The 23,607-nt window shown below is 31.2% G+C and overlaps 1 protein-coding gene across 1 annotated transcript; it reads right to left on the minus strand.

The window, feature by feature from the left end:
* Positions 1 to 16,946: 16,946 nt before the first annotated feature.
* Positions 16,947 to 18,511, minus strand: LOC139892428 (transcription factor TCP15-like). Its single transcript, XM_071875517.1, has one exon. It carries the CDS (start codon positions 18,252 to 18,254, stop codon positions 17,142 to 17,144), a length of 1,113 nt encoding a protein of 370 aa, XP_071731618.1. The 5' UTR covers positions 18,255 to 18,511; the 3' UTR covers positions 16,947 to 17,141.
* Positions 18,512 to 23,607: the final 5,096 nt, after the last annotated feature.

Below are 23,607 nucleotides of genomic sequence, written 5' to 3' on the forward strand. Positions count from 1 at the left end.
TTGTAACACTACGCGATTAATAATCATTGTAAGTTATGTTCAACCTTTTTAAATTAATGTCTCGTAGCTAAATTATTATTATGCTTATTTAAATCAAAGTAATCGTGATGTTGGGCTAAATATTAAAGATGGGGTTATTGAGCTTTGTACCATAATTGGGGTTTGGACAAAAGATCGACACTTGTGAAAATTAGACTATGGGCTATTAATGAGCTTTATATTAACTAAACGATACCTCGTTAATTTAATATAAACGTTACAATTTGAGTTATCTATATATAACCACATACGCTTAATCGGGTACGGTGGGCGGGATATTTATAAATACGAATTATTGTTCATTTGACCGGACACGGGGATGGATTATTAGTCACTGGACTCATTAAAACAGGAGTGGATTACATTCAAGGGTAATTGGTGTAATTTTTAACAAAGTATTAAAACCTTGGATTACACGTAGTCGATAACCTGGTGTATTCATTAAACAAAGTATTAAGACCTTGTTACAGTTCGAATCCCCAATCAGTTGGAATATTTAACTTCGGGTAATAAGATTAATTTGAAGAAGACTCTCGCACTTTATAATTATGACCGATGGACTATTATGGACAAAACCAGATGGACATATCGAATAATCCATGACAAAGAACAATTAACCCATGGTAATAAATTAAAATCAACACGTCAAACATCATGATTACGGAAGTTTAAATAAGCATAATTCCTTTATTTTATATCTCATCGTACTTTTAATTATTGCAATTTTATTTATCGTCATTTTATTTATCGCACTTTTATTTATCGTCATTTACTTTGCGCTTTAAATTAAGTCATTTGTATATTTAATATTCTACATTAGGTTTTAATTGCGACTTAAGACATAAAATCGACAAACCGGTCATTAAACGCGTAAAATCCCCTTTTATAATAATAATAATATTACTTATATATATATATATATATATATATATTGATACAAATATAGTTTAAAATAAATATAGCGTTAAACTCAGCTAGCTCCCTGCGGAATGAACCGGACTTACTAAAAACTACACGACTTTACGATTAGGTACATTGCCTATAGTGTTGTAGCAAGGTTTAGGTATATCCACTCTATAAATAAATAAATAACTTGTGTAAAATTGTATTGTATTTAATAGTATTTCGAAATAAAAATATAACTATTTCGTATACACCTCGCATAACATCAGAGCAGAAGAAAGCAGCTGCAATGGGGTTCTTGGTTGTTAAAAAAAAATTAAACAGAAACAAAGCTTACTGAAGCAGTAGCTATCGAACAATATAATGATTGTAAGTTTACGAAGAACAAGAAGGGTGGTATTGGGTTGGGTTTCGAGCAGAAACAATAACGTTATCGTTTGGTTTAATGGTGATCGAAGGTTTGATGTAGGCGATGATAGTTGCCGAGTGGAATAGGTCACTAAGGTGGTCGATGGTGGTAAACCAAAGATGTGTTGTGGTGGTTCTTGGCAGCCCAAATGGTGGTTGTAGTTGTGGGTTGGTGATCCCGATGTGAAAATAGGTGACGAGTAGTAGTAAAACAAAGGGTTGGGTGGTGATTTAAGGATACAATGTAAGAGTCAAATAATAGTATTAAGCAACAAAATAAACACAGCAAATTGTAGTTGAAGAAAGTAATATCGGATGGGTTCTGTTAGTATATGTATGTAATGTATATATAAAGATGATGAATTAGTGTCAAGTGGGATGGTGGGTTGTGGATATATCTCTGTAAGTGTAGCATATGTATATATTTATTATATATCTATCTATGTGCATATTATATAAGAGTTTAGATAGATAGTGGATAGGTAAACAACAAGTATAGTGATTATCACATAATTCAATTTAAATCTCTGTCGACATGACTGAATAATTAAATAAATATAATAATAATTAAAATATAATTTAAAATATAAACATGTGAAATCTTAGCCGTCGTCTACTATTTCTTTCACGGATTGGATTTCGTGTTCTGTTGATCATCAGTGGCGGATAAAAAAAGTCCTCTGAAAAATCTCATATTTTTAAATTAACTATATTTATTTATTTTGGTCATTATGGTATAAAATTCGATCATTGATTTATTAAACAAAAATTACATTAATTATTCACTCCCAATCCCAAGTAAAATATAAAAAGTTTTAAAATTCAACAAATAGTTCCTAAATACATTTTTAATAAGCCTAAAGTTTATATAACTCATTTTCGAATCACCGTTTATTTTAAAATCACATAAGTTCATTTTATCTTGTTTACTATCAATTGAAAGACAAATGAGAGATACTATCGTTTACTAAATAAATTCGAAATCAAATATATATATTCAATGTACTTTCTTTATATATCTAGATACATTATAAGTTATTATTAATATCATATATTACTTTATTTAACATAATTAATTCTAATAACAAATTATATAATATTTCAAATTATATAATATATATTTATATTTTTAAATATATATGTATCTATTTACAAATAGTGGTTCGTGAATCGTCGAGAGCAGTCGAAGGGTAATTGAATATTTGAAACAGTTTCAAAATTTTTGAGACTCAATATTACAGACTTTGCTTATCGTGTCGAATTCATATAAAGATTAAGTTTAAATTTGGTCAGAAATTTCCGGGTCGTCACACACACACTGAATTACCAACTACCATACCTGATGTTACATATGTCCCTTGTGAACCAACAAACACCACCACTTTACCTACTGAACATACTACGACTCAACCACCTATTCTCCACACCTTTCATCGTCGCTCAAAAACCACTGAAGCACCACCAGAATCTCACTCAAATCGTACTCAAACAGGTCACCTACAACCATCTCAGCCTAAACCGCCTACTCCCACCACTAACACTGATCAACCTAGTCAAATAGATAACATAAAACCACCTGAGCCTACTTCACCAACTCCTTCTACTAACACCAACCAGTCAGATTGTCCTCTCCCATCCAATTTGCGACAAAATCCAAAATAGACAAGTCACTATAATGCCATCTCATACCACACAAAACTCCCTTTGTCTGACACCAAACCGGGCACTTTTACCATTGCTAACGAGGACCCTCAATGGCGTAACTCCATGGCTGAAGAGTATTCTACATTAATGTGGAATGACACATGGTCACTCGTACCTCGTGTTATAAATTCCAAGGTGTTTGATTGCAAGTGGGTATACAAATTAAAACGAGACCATACTGGGACAATTACACACTACAAAGAACGAATGGTTACCAAAGGGTTTCGGCAGCAACCAGGCACTGATTATCAGCAGACATTCAGCCCCGTAGTAAAGTCGACAACTATACGTGTTGTTCTATCTTTGGCTGTCTCCCAGAAATGGTCCTTAAGGCAACTTGATGTACAATATTCTTTCTTACTGTGACCTTCACGAAACTTTTTATATACAGCAACCACCAGGATTTGTTGACCTGGATAAACCAAAATATGTGTGTCGTCTCCACCAATCCTTATATGGATTAAAGCATACCCCTATAGCGTGGTTTCATCGACTTTCTACGACTCTTCTGTCTCTCAGATTTTATGGCTCTAAAACAGATGCTTCACTATTTATTTACTCCTTTGGTGACACACTTTTATACATGCTTGTCTACGTTGATAACATTATTTTAACAGGAAACAATCCCAAGGCTATTGAAAAATTTGTACAAAGTCTCAGTCGATATTTTGATGTTAAAGATATGGGTAAGTTATCACATTTTCTTGGGATTGAGGTCACCAATCATGGTCATGACATGATTCTCTCATAACGCAAATATATTCATGAATTATTAGAGCGTGTGTGCCTGTCTCATGCTTAACCAGTTTAATCTCCTTTGGCATCTAATACAAATCTTGCTCTTGGTGATAGTGCAACATTCGATAAACCGATTAAATATCGTCAAGTTGTGGATGCCATTCAATATGTTACATTATCTCGTCTGGACATCACATTCGCAGTGAATAAAGTTTGTCAATACATGCACTCCCCGACTGAAAATCATTGATCAGGAGTGAAACGCATCCTTCGTTATTTACAAGGCACCGCGGACTATGGCTTACGATTCATGCATGATTCAAACACCATACTTCATGCCTACACTGATTCAGCTTACAACTCGATGACTAGCTTTTCTGATGCTGACTGGGCAGGTTACCCAGACGACCGTCGATCCACGGGAGGATATGCTATCTATGTAGGCTCCAGCCTAGTCTCATGGTCTGCACGAAAACAAAAGACTGTATCTCGATCGTGAACTGAATCTGAATACAAAGCCCTTGTCGACACTGTGGCTTAGCTAACATGGCTCCAAGATTTATTGCGAGAACTTCGTGTTCCTGTTAAGTTGGTTCGTACCTTATGGTGTGATAACCTTGGTGCTACATATTTTTCAGCTAACCCAGTTTTACATGCACGTACAAAGCATGTTGAAGTTGACTTTCACTTTATTCGAGAACGGGTTGCCCAACAGAATCTTTCAGTTCAATTCATAACTACCAACGATCAAATTGCAGATGTCTTCACCAAGCCGCTGCCCTCTCCACGGTTTCTTCTGTTACTGTCCAAGCTACAAGTCGTTCCCCGGCCTTAGCTTGAGGGCAATATTAGACAATTAACTATGATATATATGTAATTATATTAGAGGGTTCAGAGTGTAAATGTATCTCTTATATATTCACCCATTGTAATACGTATTATACACAATACAATAATACAACTAATTACAAAGTTTATCTGGAACAAACTAGTCTATTTAGTTACTAATTACTAGTCGATCAAGTTTAGTTGTTGGCATTGTGTGTTAGTTTTTAAGTGTTTTTAGCTAGTTATTTTAGTTTACAATTTCACACATCAACATTTAAACTTTACACTCACTTTTATTTAACTTCACTTTATGACATTGACACGTCACAGTAAAAACCAACTGACTCTACGTCAGTATTAAGGTTAAAAGTAGTGTAAGAGGAAACTGTAACAATACTAGATTTGGATGGTCTAATAGAAACGTACTTAAACTTTTTTCTATTATAAAAATAATGCGTTAGTGATAAATCCAATTTGATTTTTATAAATTGACTATATTCATGTATTAACAAGTTGTACATAATAACTAGTTAATACATAAATGTAATGGATCTATCAAAAATTCAAATAGAAAATATCAACTCCTTAAAATAATACAGGTAGACGTCATAATTTAGACAGTAGCATTATAGGGAGTTGTAATTATAGTAATAGTATTATAGTAGTATACTACTAATACTAAAGTAATATTAATTGATTCAATAATTTAATTTTTAATACTACTAGTATATTGGGATGGCATGGTACATAAAATATTGGTTTAGTGGTAGTGCCAGCAATGGATTGAATTATATAAAGAGGGAAGAATGATCAAAGCTTGTTCCCTGTTGTGATAAAAGGTAACTTTGATTTTAGGAGGATATGGGCCACATCAACCTGACCTAATACCTGGATTGATAAGGTTTGGGTCCCACATTCTTAATTTGACCCATACTAGCCCTTACATTGACCATTGTCATAAACTTATACTCCGTATTTATTTATTTAGAATACAAAATGTGTACTAAAAAGTATTTATAAATAGATCAACTATATTAGATACTCCATATTAGATAAGAGAAATAAAGTGGAGAGATTAATAATTCATGTGATTGGTGATTAAATCATGTCACTTAATATTTTAAAAATCTTATTGTAAGATTTTTCTTAGTGTAAATATTTAATTTTTAAAATCTTAACGTAGGCTGGCTCACATTATTTTTCTCACTTCATTTAGTATTATTAATTATTTATGTCAATCATTCTAAAGTAATCTAGTGCTTTGAGTATTAATATGTCGTTATTACTGTTAGCTTTAAACTCTACTAGCACTATATCTTGAGATGATTAAGAGATTAGTTACACAGTTACAAATTACTCCGTAATACAATAAGACAATATACATTTAAGTTAAAATATATGTCCTCTTCAAATAGTCCGAAAGGAAAACCTAAAATATTCACCACCAAAAAATTTTCATCCACCAATAAATGTTTTAAAGTATTATACTTATATTACAATAATATATACTAATTGATAATTAGTAATGTATAATAGCGATTTGGGTTTCCTCCTAACGTGTATGTAGGTGATAAATTAGAATACACTACTACATTCTGACGCAATTAGACGTGTGGAAAACCTTTTTAGACGTGTTGAACAACACGTCTACATGTGACGGCTTCAATTGAGTGATGACATATAGTGTGGTTCACGGAACACGTCTAAAAAACTCAATTAGATGTGTTCTCTTTTTTGTCAATTAGACGTGCTCCCGGAACACGTCTAATTGATTAAATTAACACGTCTAATTGATTAAATTAGACGTGTTTCCAATATCAATTAATGTGTTCCCGGTAAATGTTAACCATGGTTAAAATCTCAAATATTTCAAATAATACCCTCCAAATACCCAGATATTTCTCCATCGCTAAATAAATTAAAATTTCAAATATTTCAAATAATACCCATCAAATATCAATTGCACCAAATATACCAAATTAATTTACTACAAAACCAAACTATATATATTATATATAAATATAGTATAAATATCTTTAAAGTATTTTAAAAAAATCATAAATGAAGATAAATGTAATAGTGGTATTCGATGTGACGATCGCTTCAAATCCATTTGGCCGAATACGTCATTCATTGATTTCATTGCGAGGTATTTGACCTCTATATGATACGTTTTATAAACATTGCATTCTTTTGAAAAGGCACACCATAAATGAATATTAAATCAAAGGTTTTCGACATCTGATGATTTCTACATATAAACAATCACCTTATATAATAGTTTACAATAGTACTTCCGTTGACAATGCAGTCTAAATAAGGTACATGGTGATGAATTGGTGAATGCAACGTTTTCTTGAAAAATATGCCATGTAAGACTCCATGCACATAGCTTGTCTATCATATAAGCAAACAGCGGAAGACTTCTAGGGAACCTGAGAATAAACATGCTAACAAGTGTCAACAGAAAGGTTGGTGAGTTCATAGTTTTAGTGTTTCGCATAATCTGCGTATAAAAGTGGATAACAAGGTTTCAGTTGTTTCATCCAGAAACGTTTATCAAAATATTCTACGAAATTGAGCACCCTGGTAACTAAACTTAACGTATATATAATTTGTACCCTTTGTATAATCATCTTAATAATACACGTAAACCAACGTGTACGCTTCTCAAATAGCATACGTCCGTTAAAAGGCTAGTGTTCTAGCTCGGACGGGGATATCAAGCCCTATGGATCCATATACTACTACTCGCGCCCACCAGTTCTTATAACTGGCAGTTAACAGTTACCAAAGCTAAGGGATTTTCGGTTCAAACTCAGTGTAGAATTTAGTATGTACTTGTATCCATTGCGTTTAAAATAAAGTGCATGTATTCTCAGCCCAAAAATATATATTGCAAAAGCAATTAAAAAGGGAGCAAATGAAACTCACCTTAGCCGCATATAAAGTCGTTCACCAAAATGTGATCGAAACTCGGATTACCAAATAACCGTAGATCTCAACCTAGAGAACATATGTCGGTCAATAAATGTCTATCAAGCTAGGTCAGGTCATAGTGTATAACAATCCTAATGCTCGAGATCGACATACAAAAGTTATCCAAAGTCGTTTCAAAAAGTCAATTTTGACAATAATTCAACAAAACGAGACGTGCCTTATATATGGATTCATTTACTTGCCTGGTAATATTCAAAAATCCAATTTATCATTCTTACAAACAAGTTTCAAAAGCAATTTCAATCAATGTCAATCATAATTCAGTTGATCATATCTTTTAATTCGTTCACCGAAATTACGCGATTTCTAAATGAAAAGTTATTGATTTTTCGCCAGCTTTCCAAAAACATGCATATCATATACCTTTTATCAGTAATATATGTATTTACTTCGTGATTCATCATAACTGTTTAACGACAAAATTTAGCGTACAATAATGTATAAATATATACACTCGAGCACTAGTATGTATACACTATTAATTTATAAAATATAAAATATAAATGCTTACGTATTAATATTGAGATTCAATATTGTAGAAAAGTACGTGGACGCAACAGAGATGATAAACACTAGATTTGATTCATAAATATACCCTCAAACATTACCCATAACCTCTTTGGCAATAACCCATAATTTCCTTAGCTCTATCCCGCTCTTAAAACCATTTTGAAAGTGACACACTCATAACCTCGTCGTAGTATTTTATGTATAATACTAATTAATAATATTAATAATAATAAGATTAATAATAATATTAATCTTAATAATAATAATAATAATAATAATAATAATAATAATAATAATAATAATAATAATAATAATAATAATAATAATAATAATAATAATAATAATAATATGGAGTATGATATGTATGTGTGTAAGACAGAGACCAAAATGCTCGAGCTTTTATAGGTGTGGCCTGATTCTGATGCCCATGCGATCGCATGGGTTTTATGCCTATTTGCCATGCGATCGCATGGCCGTCAGATCCAGCTCACATATTTTTTGTAATTTTGTTTGTCGACATAATTTAATATAATATATATAATATATTTAATTTAAATAATTAATTATATATTATATTAAATTCACATGCATAGTTGACTTGTAATTTTTGTTCCGATAAGTCGTACGTCATCACTCGACTTATGTCCCGGTTCCGGTTTTTCGAGTGTCCCTTCGTACGTTGAGAAAACTTGTACATTACGTTTCGCGACTCGTACATTTGTCAAAATATAGTCTTAAATTATTCCTAAACTATACCACTCAAAGTATATCTTAAACTTTCGAGTATTTTGGTCATTTACTTCTATAAATCATCGTCTCGTTATTTGTTATTATATATATAATAACAGATTGTTTTATGACCAAGTTAATATTATATTTAAATATATATATTCAATATTTAATAAACACGTTTTTAAAATACATAACACAGGTTATTCATATATCTAATTCCAACAGTTAATATTCCTTATTATTGTATGTGTCCAAGTTACGTTATTTAAACAAACACTTTATCATTTGTTCCGAATACCGTTAAAAATGAATAATTTCTCAAATCAACGTGGACCTCTCAATAGAGACCCGTAATGATATCATAATCCTTAAGAGACTCAGTAAATTTCTTTTACTTGAATCGTTTGGCATAATCTTTTAACTCCGTAGTTAAATATATCAATCAGGTAATCAATCAAATAAGATTAATGCACAGTATCATATACCCAACACTTAGTTACGTTTTCAAGTTATAGTATATGTATCTATTTACATATAATTATTCGTGCATCATCGTGAATAAACGAAAGGTAATTGAATAGTTCAAGAATTTTGAGATTCAGTTTAACAGACTTTGCTTATCGTATCGAAATCATATAAGATTAAGTTTAAATTTGGTCAAAAATTTTCGGGTCATCACAGTACCTACCCGTTAAAGAAATTTCGTCCCGAAATTTGAGTGAGGTCGTCATGGCTAACAATAAAAATGTTTCATGACGTATATGAGTTGATAATTAGAGTTTTATCGCCGTTGAATAATATGGATAACACAATCCAATTACTCGAAGCGTATGAGGGAAGTTATCGTAATAAAGTGAAATAGAGAATAGAGATGCGTCTTATCTCTTGACGTAGTAACGATTGATTTCTGAAATTTAAGGAATAGAAAGTCTTCATAATCTAAATAAGATTTGATTCTTCGGAATTTAAGGAAATTAAGATCTTCTTTAATTAAATGAGGTCACCTGCCTCGATTGCTCTGTCTGTTATTTTGCTTATAAATTTACCCCCTTTCGTCTCATTATTTTCACCACTCCTACATCTTCTTCCTCATTTCATACTTCCAAAAGATTGTGAAATGCTTCATCCAGTTCTTATTCTTGATATACTCCTAACTTTCATATCTGTCATTCTTCTTTTTCATCTACCACCAGAGGAAGTTACTTTCTTCTACCATTACCTTGGGGTTATAGTGTTTTTCATTCTCCCGTGTCTTTATATTGCTATACGCATTGATATACACGGTTTGTAAGTTTTGAGGTTGTTATTGGGCTTTATATTCTCCATTATATTTCGGAGCTTCATGCTTTCGTTTTCTCTTCCTGACCTTAAGTCAAGCGGATAATGGTCCAGAATTCGTAGGTATGAAGTTTCAGATGAACATAACTAATGTTCTAAGAAAGAAATGGTAATAGCACAATCTGACTTGTCAAATTACCAGAATACCTCAAAAAAGACCGAATCATTAAGAAAATATTTTCTTGATATTTTTAGAGATTATATAGAATGAAAGAGTTATGTAACATGGTTCATGATGAGGGTATGATATGTGAACCTTTATCACGTTCCATTAGAAACTCAGCATGACTTACTGTAATATAATCACGTTGATCAAGTGTCACTATATTATATTAACTCATGCTTCAATTCTCAACATTACTTCAAAACATCTATATTTTAAACTTGAAAGTTTCAGAATTTAGAAACTAAAATAGTTTCTTTTATGGTGTAACACAGATATCGTAAAGAGAAAATTGATTTTCGATAAGAATGATTATGAAATTATCTCCAAAAATATGGAGGATATTTATAATGAAAGATACGAAGATATCTTAGAATTTCTAATATCAGAGGATGATGAAGAATATTGTCCGCAAGGGTTTAGATTCGGAAGCAAGGTATTCGTTAATGGCTTCAACAGATACTGAATCATTTGGATTCTTTGAAGACAGGTTTCGTCCTTGTGATTTATCCACAGCCTCTTTCATACTTTGCTCAATCCGTTTTCCAGTTCCAAACTTTCTCTTTTTCTCAGCTTTACCACCATACTATTCTTTATCATCAAACTTTTGACTGTTAAGGTCGTTTACAGTTTTTGCTGCTTCGTCAACATTTTTCCAAAATTCGGAGAACTAGTTTCGTAGTTTGGGGTGTTTTTCGGAAACTTCACATTCAAAGTATGTAAGTCCAAGAGGTAGACGTTATATGTACACATATAACTGTTGGCGTAGACGTGCTACAAGATTTCAAAATACTGATTGCTAATTCCTGATAGTTGGTATGGCAATTGCCGTTACAAGATGTGGATGAGTACATGATACGGTTTCAATGAGTATAAGGATTTTTCGGAAGGTCAAAGATCAATGAAGTTGTTGGTAAATTTACTGCTAATGTGGTGGAACATGAAAGGTTCCCCAGTAACAAAAACGTATATGCCAAAGTTACAAGTCTGAAAGGTAGTCATTGACTGGTTGAACGGTTGATAATACTGGATACTTTTGGAAAGGAATTGCAAGGTTATTTTCAGTAATAACAATGCTAAAGGATCTTTCACATTTTTGAAGTCAAAGTATAGCTTTGAAAGATGTAGAGATCTAAGAATGATGTCACCCGTTAAATCTTGACTTGGATTCTGATCCGTCAATATCAGAATATGTAATTGAATTTGTATGGAAACGATTGTATATCGCTGTGAGCATAGTTAATAATTTTTGAATCAAAGTTGAAGAATGTACAGTGTAACATATTAATTGTGAACTTAAATATTTCCCGGGAATTACCTACCCGTTAAAGATTTCACAAGTAATATTTTGTACAAAAGAATTTTTATTACCGTCTTTATGAAAATATATGTATGTATATTTTCTTCAGATGTAATACAGATTTGATGAGTTAATATCATATTACGCTCATTTGATTTTTGACTTGAATTAGAAATGAATAAAACATTAAAGATTTAATAATCTTTACGGAGTATTTCACTAATGTAATCAATACTCAGTTTTATTGATATTTTCTCAGTGAATCATGTTGGTGCTCATGGAACTCTTGCTAACTTCGCAAGGTACGAATGATGTTTTCTAGAAAGTTTCGAATACATCGAAGATGAAAGTATAAAATCAACCATATAATTGAATAATATACTTAGTTTATTATGAAATGGAATTCATTGAGTTGGAAACAGAGATTGTAGTTAACGATGGTTAAGTCATTAACGAAGTATGTACATCATAGCATATTAGTAATATGAATTAACCGAGTAGTACCTACCAGTTAAGATTCACACGTAATAACTTGGTACAAAAAGATTTATTTTGATTTCAAAATTCATATATATTAAATATACATAAAATTTCTTCAGGGGAAATGAGTTAATACTTCATCGGTTATTGTTGCTGGTATTTCTTGGTAACTACGGTGCGTATGACGTTGATGCTCGTGGAACAGATTGTGAAGTTGAGGTTTGCGATGCGGATGTTGTTGGTGGTGGTAATGGTACTGTTGGTGTTGTTGTCGGTGGTACTGTTGATGCCGGTGATGCTGCTGGTGCTTGTAACATTTGCACCATATTCTCCAAAGCCACTACCCGAGCGCGAAGCTCGTTGACTTCTTCTACTACACCGGGATGATTGTCGATTCGGACGAGCAGATGAATAAGATTTAGAATGTGAGATAGTATATAATCATGACTAGATACTCTGGAAATGAGAGAGAAAATGGTATTACGAACAAGTTCGCCGGTAAGTGCTTCAGGTTCTTCGCCAAGAGGGCAATGTGGTGGATGGAAGGGATCGCCTTCTTCTTGTCTCCAATAATTAAGTAGGCTACGAACCCATCCCCAATTCATCCAGAATAGATGATGGCTAATTGGTTGATCCATTCCAGTTACACTTTCTTCAGAGTTCAGGAGAATATCCATATCGGAATAGCTGTCGGAATTTAAGGAATTTGAACTAGATACGGGATCCATCTTGTATAATTAGATAGATGATTTTTGATATGAAATAGATTATAGAATTTAGTTTGGTATTCTTCAATACATAATTTACATATGTATATATAATACCAAATTCCATAAATCAAGGAGAAATTTTCGGAAGATGTCAGGAAAAGTTTACAGTAACAGATACGCTAAGATATGAATTTTTGTCTATACACTATTTATGCAATCAATGCAGTAAAACGTGTCTAGACTTAAGAATGATAAGCATGTAATTTTCGACAAAAAAATGATAAGCAAAACTTTTAACATGCAGACACAGTCGAAGTCCAGACTTACTAATGCATCTTAACAACTATCAGTAAGACACATTCATGCAAGACCTGGTTCGCTAGGACCAACGCTCTGATACCAACTGTGACGATCGCTCCAAATCCATTTGGCCGAATACGTCATTCATTGATTTCATTGCGAGGTATTTGACCTCTATATGATACGTTTTATAAACATTGCATTCTTTTGAAAAGGCACACCATAAATGAATATTAAATCAAAGGTTTTCGACATCTGATGATTTCTACATATAAACAATCACCTTATATAATAGTTTACAACAGTACTTCCGTTGACAATGCAGTCTAAATAAGGTACATGGTGATGAATTGGTGAATGCAACGTTTTCTTGAAAAATATGCCATGTAAGACTCCATGCACATAGCTTGTCTATCATATAAGCAAACAGCGGAAGACTTCTAGGGAACCTGAGAATAAACATGCTAACAAGTGTCAACAGAAAAGTTGGTGAGTTCATAGTTTTAGTGTTTCGCATAATCTGCGTATAAAAGTGGATAACAAGGTTTCAGTTGTTTCATCCAGAAACGTTTATCAAAATATTCTACGAAATTGAGCACCCTGGTAACTAAACTTAACGTATATATAATTTGTACCCTTTGTATAATCATCTTAATAATACACGTAAACCAACGTGTACGCTTCTCAAATAGCATACGTCCGTTAAAAGGCTAGTGTTCTAGCTCGGACGGGGATATCAAGCCCTATGGATCCATATACTACTACTCGCGCCCACCAGTTCTTATAACTGGCAGTTAACAGTTACCAAAGCTAAGGGATTTTCGGTTCAAACTCAGTGTAGAATTTAGTATGTACTTGTATCCATTGCGTTTAAAATAAAGTGCATGTATTCTCAGCCCAAAAATATATATTGCAAAAGCAATTAAAAAGGGAGCAAATGAAACTCACCTTAGCAGCATATAAAGTCGTTCACCAAAATGTGATCGAAACTCGGATTACCAAATAACCGTAGATCTCAACCTAGAGAACATATGTTGGTCAATAAATGTCTATCAAGCTAGGTCAGGTCATAGTGTATAACAATCCTAATGCTCGAGATCGATATACAAAAGTTATCCAAAGTTGTTTCAAAAAGTCAATTTTGACAATAATTCAACAAAACGAGACGTGCCTTATATATGGATTCATTTACTTGCCTGGTAATATTCAAAAATCCAATTTATCATTCTTACAAACAAGTTTCAAAAGCAATTTCAATCAATGTCAATCATAATTCAGTTGATCATATCTTTTAATTCGTTCACCGAAATTACGCGATTTCTAAATGAAAAGTTATTGATTTTTCGCCAGCTTTCCAAAAACATGCATATCATATACCTTTTATCAGTAATATATGTATTTACTTCGTGATTCATCATAACTGTTTAACGACAAAATTTAGCGTACAATAATGTATAAATATATACACTCGAGCACTAGTATGTATACACTATTAATTTATAAAATATAAAATATAAATGCTTACGTATTAATATTGAGATTCAATATTGTAGAAAAGTACGTGGACGCAACAGAGATGATAAACACTAGATTTGATTCATAAATATACCCTCAAACATTACCCATAACCTCTTTGGCAATAACCCATAATTTCCTTAGCTCTATCCCGCTCTTAAAACCATTTTGAAAGTGACACACTCATAACCTCGTCGTAGTATTTTATGTATAATACTAATTAATAATATTAATAATAATAAGATTAATAATAATATTAATAATAATAATAATAATAATAATAATAATAATAATAATAATAATAATAATAATAATAATAATAATAATAATAATAATAATAATAATAATATGGAGTATGATATGTATGTGTGTAAGACAGAGACCAAAATGCTCGAGCTTTTATAGGTGTGGCCTGATTCTGATGCCCATGCGATCGCATGGGTTTTATGCCTATTTGCCATGCGATCGCATGGCCGTCAGATCCAGCTCACATATTTTTTGTAATTTTGTTTGTCGACATAATTTAATATAATATATATAATATATTTAATTTAAATAATTAATTATATATTATATTAAATTCACATGCATAGTTGACTTGTAATTTTTGTTCCGATAAGTCGTACGTCATCACTCGACTTATGTCCCGGTTCCGGTTTTTCGAGTGTCCCTTCGTACGTTGAGAAAACTTGTACATTACGTTTCGCGACTCGTACCTTTGTCAAAATATAGTCTTAAATTATTCCTAAACTATACCACTCAAAGTATATCTTAAACTTTCGAGTATTTTGATCATTTACTTCTATAAATCATCGTCTCGTTATTTGTTATTATATATATAATAACAGATTGTTTTATGACCAAGTTAATATTATATTTAAATATATATATTCAATATTTAATAAACACGTTTTTAAAATACATAACACAGGTTATTCATATATCTAATTCCAACAGTTAATATTCCTTATTATTGTATGTGTCCAAGTTACGTTATTTAAACAAACACTTTATCATTTGTTCCGAATACCGTTAAAAATGAATAATTTCTCAAATCAACGTGGACCTCTCAATAGAGACCCGTAATGATATCATAATCCTTAAGAGACTCAGTAAATTTCTTTTACTTGAATCGTTTGGCATAATCTTTTAACTCCGTAGTTAAATATATCAATCAGGTAATCAATCAAATAAGATTAATGCACAGTATCATATACCCAACACTTAGTTACGTTTTCAAGTTATAGTATATGTATCTATTTACATATAATTATTCGTGCATCATCGTGAATAAACGAAAGGTAATTGAATAGTTCAAGAATTTTGAGATTCAGTTTAACAGACTTTGCTTATCGTATCGAAATCATATAAGATTAAGTTTAAATTTGGTCAAAAATTTTCGGATCATCACATTCGATGTCGATATTTTCATTTAAAAAAAATAAAGCACTAGGGTGTTTATCATTTTTGTTTGGGAGTTGATCCGTACACCACTTGTTTTTTGCCATACACCACCAAACTACAATCTTTGACTATTTTACCCTTCTAACTCAAGGCTCTTTTCCCTAAATTAATTATGAGAAAGGGTAAAATAGTTCAAAATTAAATTTTAGTGGTGTATGACAAAAAGTAAGTGGTGTACGTATCAGCTCCCTTTTTATTTAGGTTAATGCGGAGTATTGTTTTGTAGAAAAAATGTGGGAAAAGTGTTAAAGTGACGTAATTCTAATTTTTCAACCACAGTCAAATTGAGCTAATGTATCAGTTATCACTTTCAATCTTCATTGGATTGGACACTACAAATAACGGAATTTCATACAGCGCATTGCAGGAGGGGACCAATTACCATTTTTACACGATTTTTACTAATAGTCATGTTCTTTATTACTATTATTTAAACAAAGTAAAGTCAAATTAGATACGGAGTACATGTACTAGGAATTTCAATAAATAGTTTCAAAATAAATACTCCCTCAATCCTATATTAATTATCTTTATATAAAAAACATACAGTTTAAAAAAATATCATAGAAATATTATACTTAATGTTTACATTTCAATTTTACTCTTATATTTTCTCTCTCTTTTAATCATATTTACATAAATTAATGACATAATAGAACTTAAGATTCTTATTATTTTTTGTTTATGAAAGTAGACAACTAATTTGAAAATTACAAAATAAAATACTTGACGATAAATTAAAGACGGGCACAGTAATTGAATTCATTGTCAATACAAAAATGGGACCTTGATTTAAACCAACAATACACCCTCTTAAAATTGGTTGTCCAAACTCTTTTGTAAATTCTAATAAATAATCACACACACTAAACAAAAAAAAAATTTCAAAATTTTAAGAAAAAACGATAACAAAAAAAATTAAATTTTTCCAAAAATTGAACCAAATCAAACCATATGTGTAATTTTACAAAACAAATTTAATAACACAAATCTACGCTATTGAGAACTCTCAATGATGACTATTTGTATCATGAGGGTCATCACCACCACCGCCACCACCATGGTGTGATTGAGATCCACTTGCTTGTTGTTCGGACCCACCTGGTCCGAATATCGGACGATAAGGATTCAATCCAGCAAGCATACTCAGTTGTCCTTCACTAAAACCGCCACCGCCTCCTGTGCTTCCGCCTAGGCCAGTAGACAGCTGTTGACCTGGCAGAAGTGCTACCGGCGTTGGAAAATTCATAAAATGTAAACCCGAAGAAACAGTGCCTCTATACAAAGCTGTATTATTGACAGCTGGAAATGTCCAAATTGGATCCTGATGTTGATTTGAATTAGCAACCATCCAAAAATTAGCAGCAGGTATTGTTTGATGATTGGTGGTTGTAGCAACTGAACCTGAAGTTGATTGTAGTAAATAATTCCCCATTTGTTGCTGTTGTGATGATTGTATCTCTGCGTCCCTACGTTTCCTTACCATGTTCTGTTCCGTATCTGATAACTCCACCGAATTATCCTTATTCTCTTGTTTCGTTTGTAATAGTTGATGAAGATTTGTACCCGACCCGAAATTCAAAAGATTTGATGAATTATTATCTGACCCGGGGAAAAGATTCCGGTTTTGCGGGATACTAAAATTCGGGCTAAAGTAACCAGACCGGAGCTGTGAAGGAACCGACATAGTGGATCCGGAGCTCCGAAGTGAGATATTAAGTGAAGTAAAGTTAGCCGGAATTGTACCCGTACCGGTGGCGGCTATCACGGCTGGTTCGGCTTGTTGAAGTAGCCATTCGATTGTTTCACCGTCAGTTTTGTGTCCCAGCTCACGCGTGAGTTGGAACACTCTGGCGGCGCATAACGCCGGCATGCGTATACGCCGGCCACGGCCGTCAACTTTCGTGTGCCGGTCTTTTGTTGATGTTCTTTTAGGTGCTAGTTTTTTGGAGGATTCACCTGCTGCTGCGGCGGCTGAAGTAGTTGTGGTGGTGGTTATTTGGTGGTTGTTGGTGGCGGCTACGACGGCTGAAGACGAACAAGCTTCGTCGTCCTTTTTTTCGAGTAATTGGAAAGGAAAGTTGGGACGATGGTGGAAATGATCATCACTACCACCATCCATGATCACATGAGATTATAGTAAACTTAATATATATAGATAGATTATAAATATAATAGTAAATAAATTGTGTATCGACAGTTTTTTTTCTCTCTCTAGATTTATATTTGTATTGGGTTGAATCTAAGAGGGGTATGAGATGTGGGACTGGATTTGTTTCTCTTTCAAGAGTCTATATAAACAGTCTTATTTTTGTTTTCTTTATTAAAAAAAAAAAATTCTGAAATCTTAGGAAAAAAATATTTTTGATGTTTTTGTAGCTTCAAAGATGTATGTAGAGAGAGGTGGAGAATAACGAAGGTGGGCTAGCTTTAAGCAACAAATATAATGAGTGGGAATTATATGGCGAGCTCTCTAAAAAGTAAAAGTTTAATCTATACTATCATATAAATTTTTAAAATAACAATATTATAAATAAAATCTTATAATAAAACCTTGTAGAACCTTATAATTTAACATCTCATTACAAATATATGAAATACATGAAGCATTATGTACAATATATGAAGCATTATGTACAACCTTATAATAAAACATCTCATTATCATATGTACAATATTTAAAGCATTATGTACAACCTTATGGTAAAACACCCTCATAACCATATGTACAATATTTGAAGCATTATATACAACCTTACAATAAAACACTTAAACACCTCATGACCATATGTACAAACTTTAAAATAAATTGTACAATCTTTTACAAAACATCCATAAACACATGTACAAACTTTGAAACATATTGTACAACGATCATATAATAACTGTGTTTTAATTTTTGAAAAAATTTCAAGTGTCATTTATTATTACTAATAATTAATATTAAAAATATAAATACTCATTTTTAATGTAAACTTTATTATTATAATTATAATTATAATTATAATTATTATATTATTATTCAAACATGAGTTCTCTTTATGTGATTAATTACATTACATATGTATGCGAAATACATGTCTTAATAAAAGATTGTAATGTAGGCTTTATAAAAAGAAAATAGTAGTAATTCTGATGAAATTGAAAGAGGAAATTTCACTAGTTCTATGCTATATCGGTTCAATTAGAGAAAATCTGTAACCATTGTTCATACTCGAGCCGCTGAATCAGCCTTGAAAGGCTCGAATTGGACCTCAAGGCTCGGTTTTTTACTGTTCATCTAAGCCTCATTTGCTGTTGGGTTTCTTAAAAAATCCTTTTTAGCAAAATAAATACTCCTTCCGTCTCAATTTAATAGTCACCAGATAAAAAACATACAGTTTAAGAAAAATGATTATCATATGTATTTTTTTGTCTACTTTTCAGCTTTGTCCCTTATCGTTTACCTACATTTTTGTCTTATTTAATTTCTCTTTTTAGTAATCCCTCTAAACATGGCTTTCTTCAGTAAGTTAGCTGTAACAAAATCAGAAGAAGGTTCGTGTAGAGAAGCATCGAGAAATGTTATTAACATTGGTCATATGACTTAGAGGAATTCCTCTCCCCGCTTATAGACCAGTAACATGAAGTCCTCTACTTGACTTTTAAAATAAAGGAATGGTATAAAAGTACTCTAACTAATTATTTTTATATATTTATAAAAGTTGACTATTAATTTAGGACAATTAAAAAATGAAAGATAAACAATTAATATGGGATAGGAGGACTAATTATTATATGAGTGAGCTTTAAAAAGTAAAAGCCTAATTCTATTCTATTTAAACTCAATTTTTTTTTTTTTTTTTTTTTTTTAAACTCAATTAGAAAAAATCAGCAACTACTGTTCACACTCGAGCCTCGGAATCAGCCTTGAAAGGTTAGAATTGGGCCTGAAGGCCCGATTTTTTACTATTCTTCCGAGCCATAGTTACTGTTGGGTTTTCTAAAAGTCTTTTTTAGCAAATAAATGGAGTAATTATTATTAGGGGTGGGCAAAAACCGGATATCCGAAATTTCGGATATTCGGATTTCGGATATCCGAAAATTCGGATAGTGAATACGGCCATCCGAAATCCGAATCTGAAATTTCGGATATCCGAAAATCGGATATCCGAAATTTCGGATTTGGATACCGGATTATCCGAATATCCGAACTATATCTAATAAATGCAAAAAATACAAATGGCAATACACATATTACATAACAAGTCACATACGCCTAAGTTCAACATTCTATAGTTTGTATTATAAAGGTTCAAAACACGATTAATACATCATCGTAAAAAACATAACAAAGTTCGAAACATGATTAACACATCATCGTAACACAAACATAACAGTTATATCTGGTTAACTGTTTATATAGAGATATTCATACAAATTATCTGCTTAACATATACTGTTATATTTCTTATAACTTTTGATGTACTGTGATTTATTTCTTATATAGTGATTTATTTTAATCAAATAATAACTTTATGTTTTCTAGAACGCGAATCAAGTTATAATTAGTATGTCATAATCGTTACAATAAAAATGATACAAATCCATCTTTTAAGGATGAACCAAACAAAAAGTGTATCTAAATATGAATGCAAGTAAGTTTCAACAAGAAAGAGTATTAATAAAAGTTCAAAGGATACTAACTTTACTCTTTGTAACGATTACTTTTTTTATCATCTGTTATCTTTGTTCTTTTTACTCTTAAAAGTAAAAAGTTTAGTTTACCTTGAAAGCTATAAGGTCCATAAGCGATACCATTGGGCTACTAAACTATAAATACAATAAATATATTAATAATAAGTGTACTTTATTTCGGATATCGGATTATCCGAATATCCGAAAATTTTGGAAAATTGATCCGATATCCGAATCCGAAAATCCGAATTTTCAGATATTTTCGGATCGAATTTTCGAATAATTCGGATTGCGGATTCGGATTCGAATATTATGCCCACCCCTAATTATTATATGGGTGGTCTCTATAAAGTAAAAGCGTATTCCATTCTATGTAGATTCAATTAGAAAAAAATCGGCAACTACTGTTCACATTCGAGCCTTGGAATCAGTCTTGAAAAGCTCGAAATAGGTTAGTTTTTTATTGTTCCTCTGAACATGATTGGTTGTTGGATTTTTTTAGCCCCTTTTTAGCAAATAAGTAATTATTGTTTCATAAATATAGCAAAGGCACGTATGGCTGTCTGGTGGTGCGCGTTCGTCCATGAAAACCAAGGCGTCCAGGTTCGATTCCCGGGGCTCGTTTCCTACTTTTCTCTTTTTTAAAATTTATAACACTTCTTACCCGTTACCTTTTAAATCTTTCAATATAAACTGTAAAATTGTAACTTTTTTCTATAAAAAAAAACACATAGCAATTATATATATTATGTGTATTTGGTCTGATGAATTGCTTTTTGTATTTCAGATTACGTTTGACTTATTAGCGTTACATTATTGTGATCGAAAATATATATATATATATATATATATATATATATATATATATATATATATATATATATATATATATATATATAAAAGTCAATTAAATTTATCGTTTTGTATTTTAAGGTCACTCATATTTGAAAATAATATGCCACCTAAGTTTATCATATATATATATATATATATATATATATATATATATATATATATATATATATATATATATATATATATATATATATATATATATATATATATATATAAGTCAATTAAATTTATCGTTTTGTATTTTAAGGTCACTCATATTTGAAAATAATATGCCACCTAAGTTTATCTTTTTGTATTTGTAGGTTATTCATATTTGAAAATGATTTTGTAGAGCATCCAAGTTCGTATATTGTTACATATTTTGTTTGTTACATATAATCTCTTAATTTATTACTAAATGATATACATGTATACATTGTAATTAAAATAAACTAGAAAATGGGTCCGACCGGCTTTGTTTGGTCAAAAATTGTTGTTGTTGGCGGTATGATTATCGTTGTACAAAATTATGTGTTTCTCGTTAACATATATGGTACTATGTTTAACAAAATAAAAAAATTAACAAAAAAGCCTGTTTGAACCAATCAAATTTATCATAATTTAATTAATCAAATTCATATAATTTAGTTGTTTAAAATATGAGCACGAAAGAATGATTGTTAAACGAACGTAAATAATAATTTTTATGTACAACTAATTTATGTACATTAATAATATTTAATATGTTATCTTGTATATAGTTATAAAAATTAAAAATTGAAACTACTAGTAATTAATTAACGTAAGTAAAATTCTTTTTTATAATTTTTTATAATAAAAAAGGGAAAATGCAAAAGAAATCTCTCAATAAGGGAAAAATGATTTGTCTGAGTGGGGGAAGCCGATTGGTTGGGCATGTATGTTTTACTTAAGCTCTTTTAAATTATTTGTAGTGGTAGGGGCGTGAGTTGGTGGTGTGTGTTACTTTTTATACTTTTTTAATGATTAGGATGTGTGGATGTTTAATGTGGAGTAGTGATAGTGTGAGTTTTTGGTTTGAGTTAAGAGTATTGTGATGATGTGTAAAAATATAATTAGTTTAAATATTAAAAAGGAATAAAAATAATATTTTCAAAATAATAAAAAAATAAAAACAACAACCAACGGTTGTTTCTTCTTTCGCTGGTATCCAACGCGCTCACACCTCTAATTTTTGCCAACTCACGCCTCATACTTTGGTGAGGGGACATTGCTTTTTTGCCATGTATGATCCCACTCCATTGGATGGAATCGATACATACGGTCTTAGAGTAGAGTGTATATTCGTGTAATAATTAAGGATAATGCTAAACGTAGCTTTAGGACTACGTTTAAGCATACTATATTTAAATTTTAAAAATTTGAATTAATTATGGGGTATACATATTTTTTTTAATATCAACTTTTCTTATATAATTTTGATATTAATATTATTCATTATGGGATTGAATTATAAATATAGAATTAAACTATATTTTGTATGTTTAAACGGAACCTTTAAGACTATGTTTATTATTTTTCAATAATTAATTAAAAAATAAGAAATAAATGAGAATGTTGAGAGGTGAAAACATGTATTTTCTCGAATAAATAAATACTCCGTAAAAGAATGAAAGAATGTGTGAATTAAAGAATATATGCTTAACTATTTACGTCAAAAATGTATCACTAACAATAAATTGATTAACACTCGCTTTTTACTACTGTAGTTTCTTTCATCAACTGTATATATAGTATTTAAGTTAGCACGTACAAACAATTAAGAAAATGTTAATGGCTATTATTAAAGTCGTTAAGCTTAGGCTATATAGATTAGTCATACTTACTCATTTTTTAATAGGTAAGTAAACGACACAACAAGTATATTACGTAGACTATGTCCGAATCCCTTAAAACAGTGCATGGTTTGACTGAAAGCATTTGAA

Source organism: Rutidosis leptorrhynchoides, chromosome 2 (genome assembly GCF_046630445.1).
Source record: "Rutidosis leptorrhynchoides isolate AG116_Rl617_1_P2 chromosome 2, CSIRO_AGI_Rlap_v1, whole genome shotgun sequence".
Taxonomy (NCBI): Eukaryota; Viridiplantae; Streptophyta; class Magnoliopsida; order Asterales; family Asteraceae; genus Rutidosis; species Rutidosis leptorrhynchoides.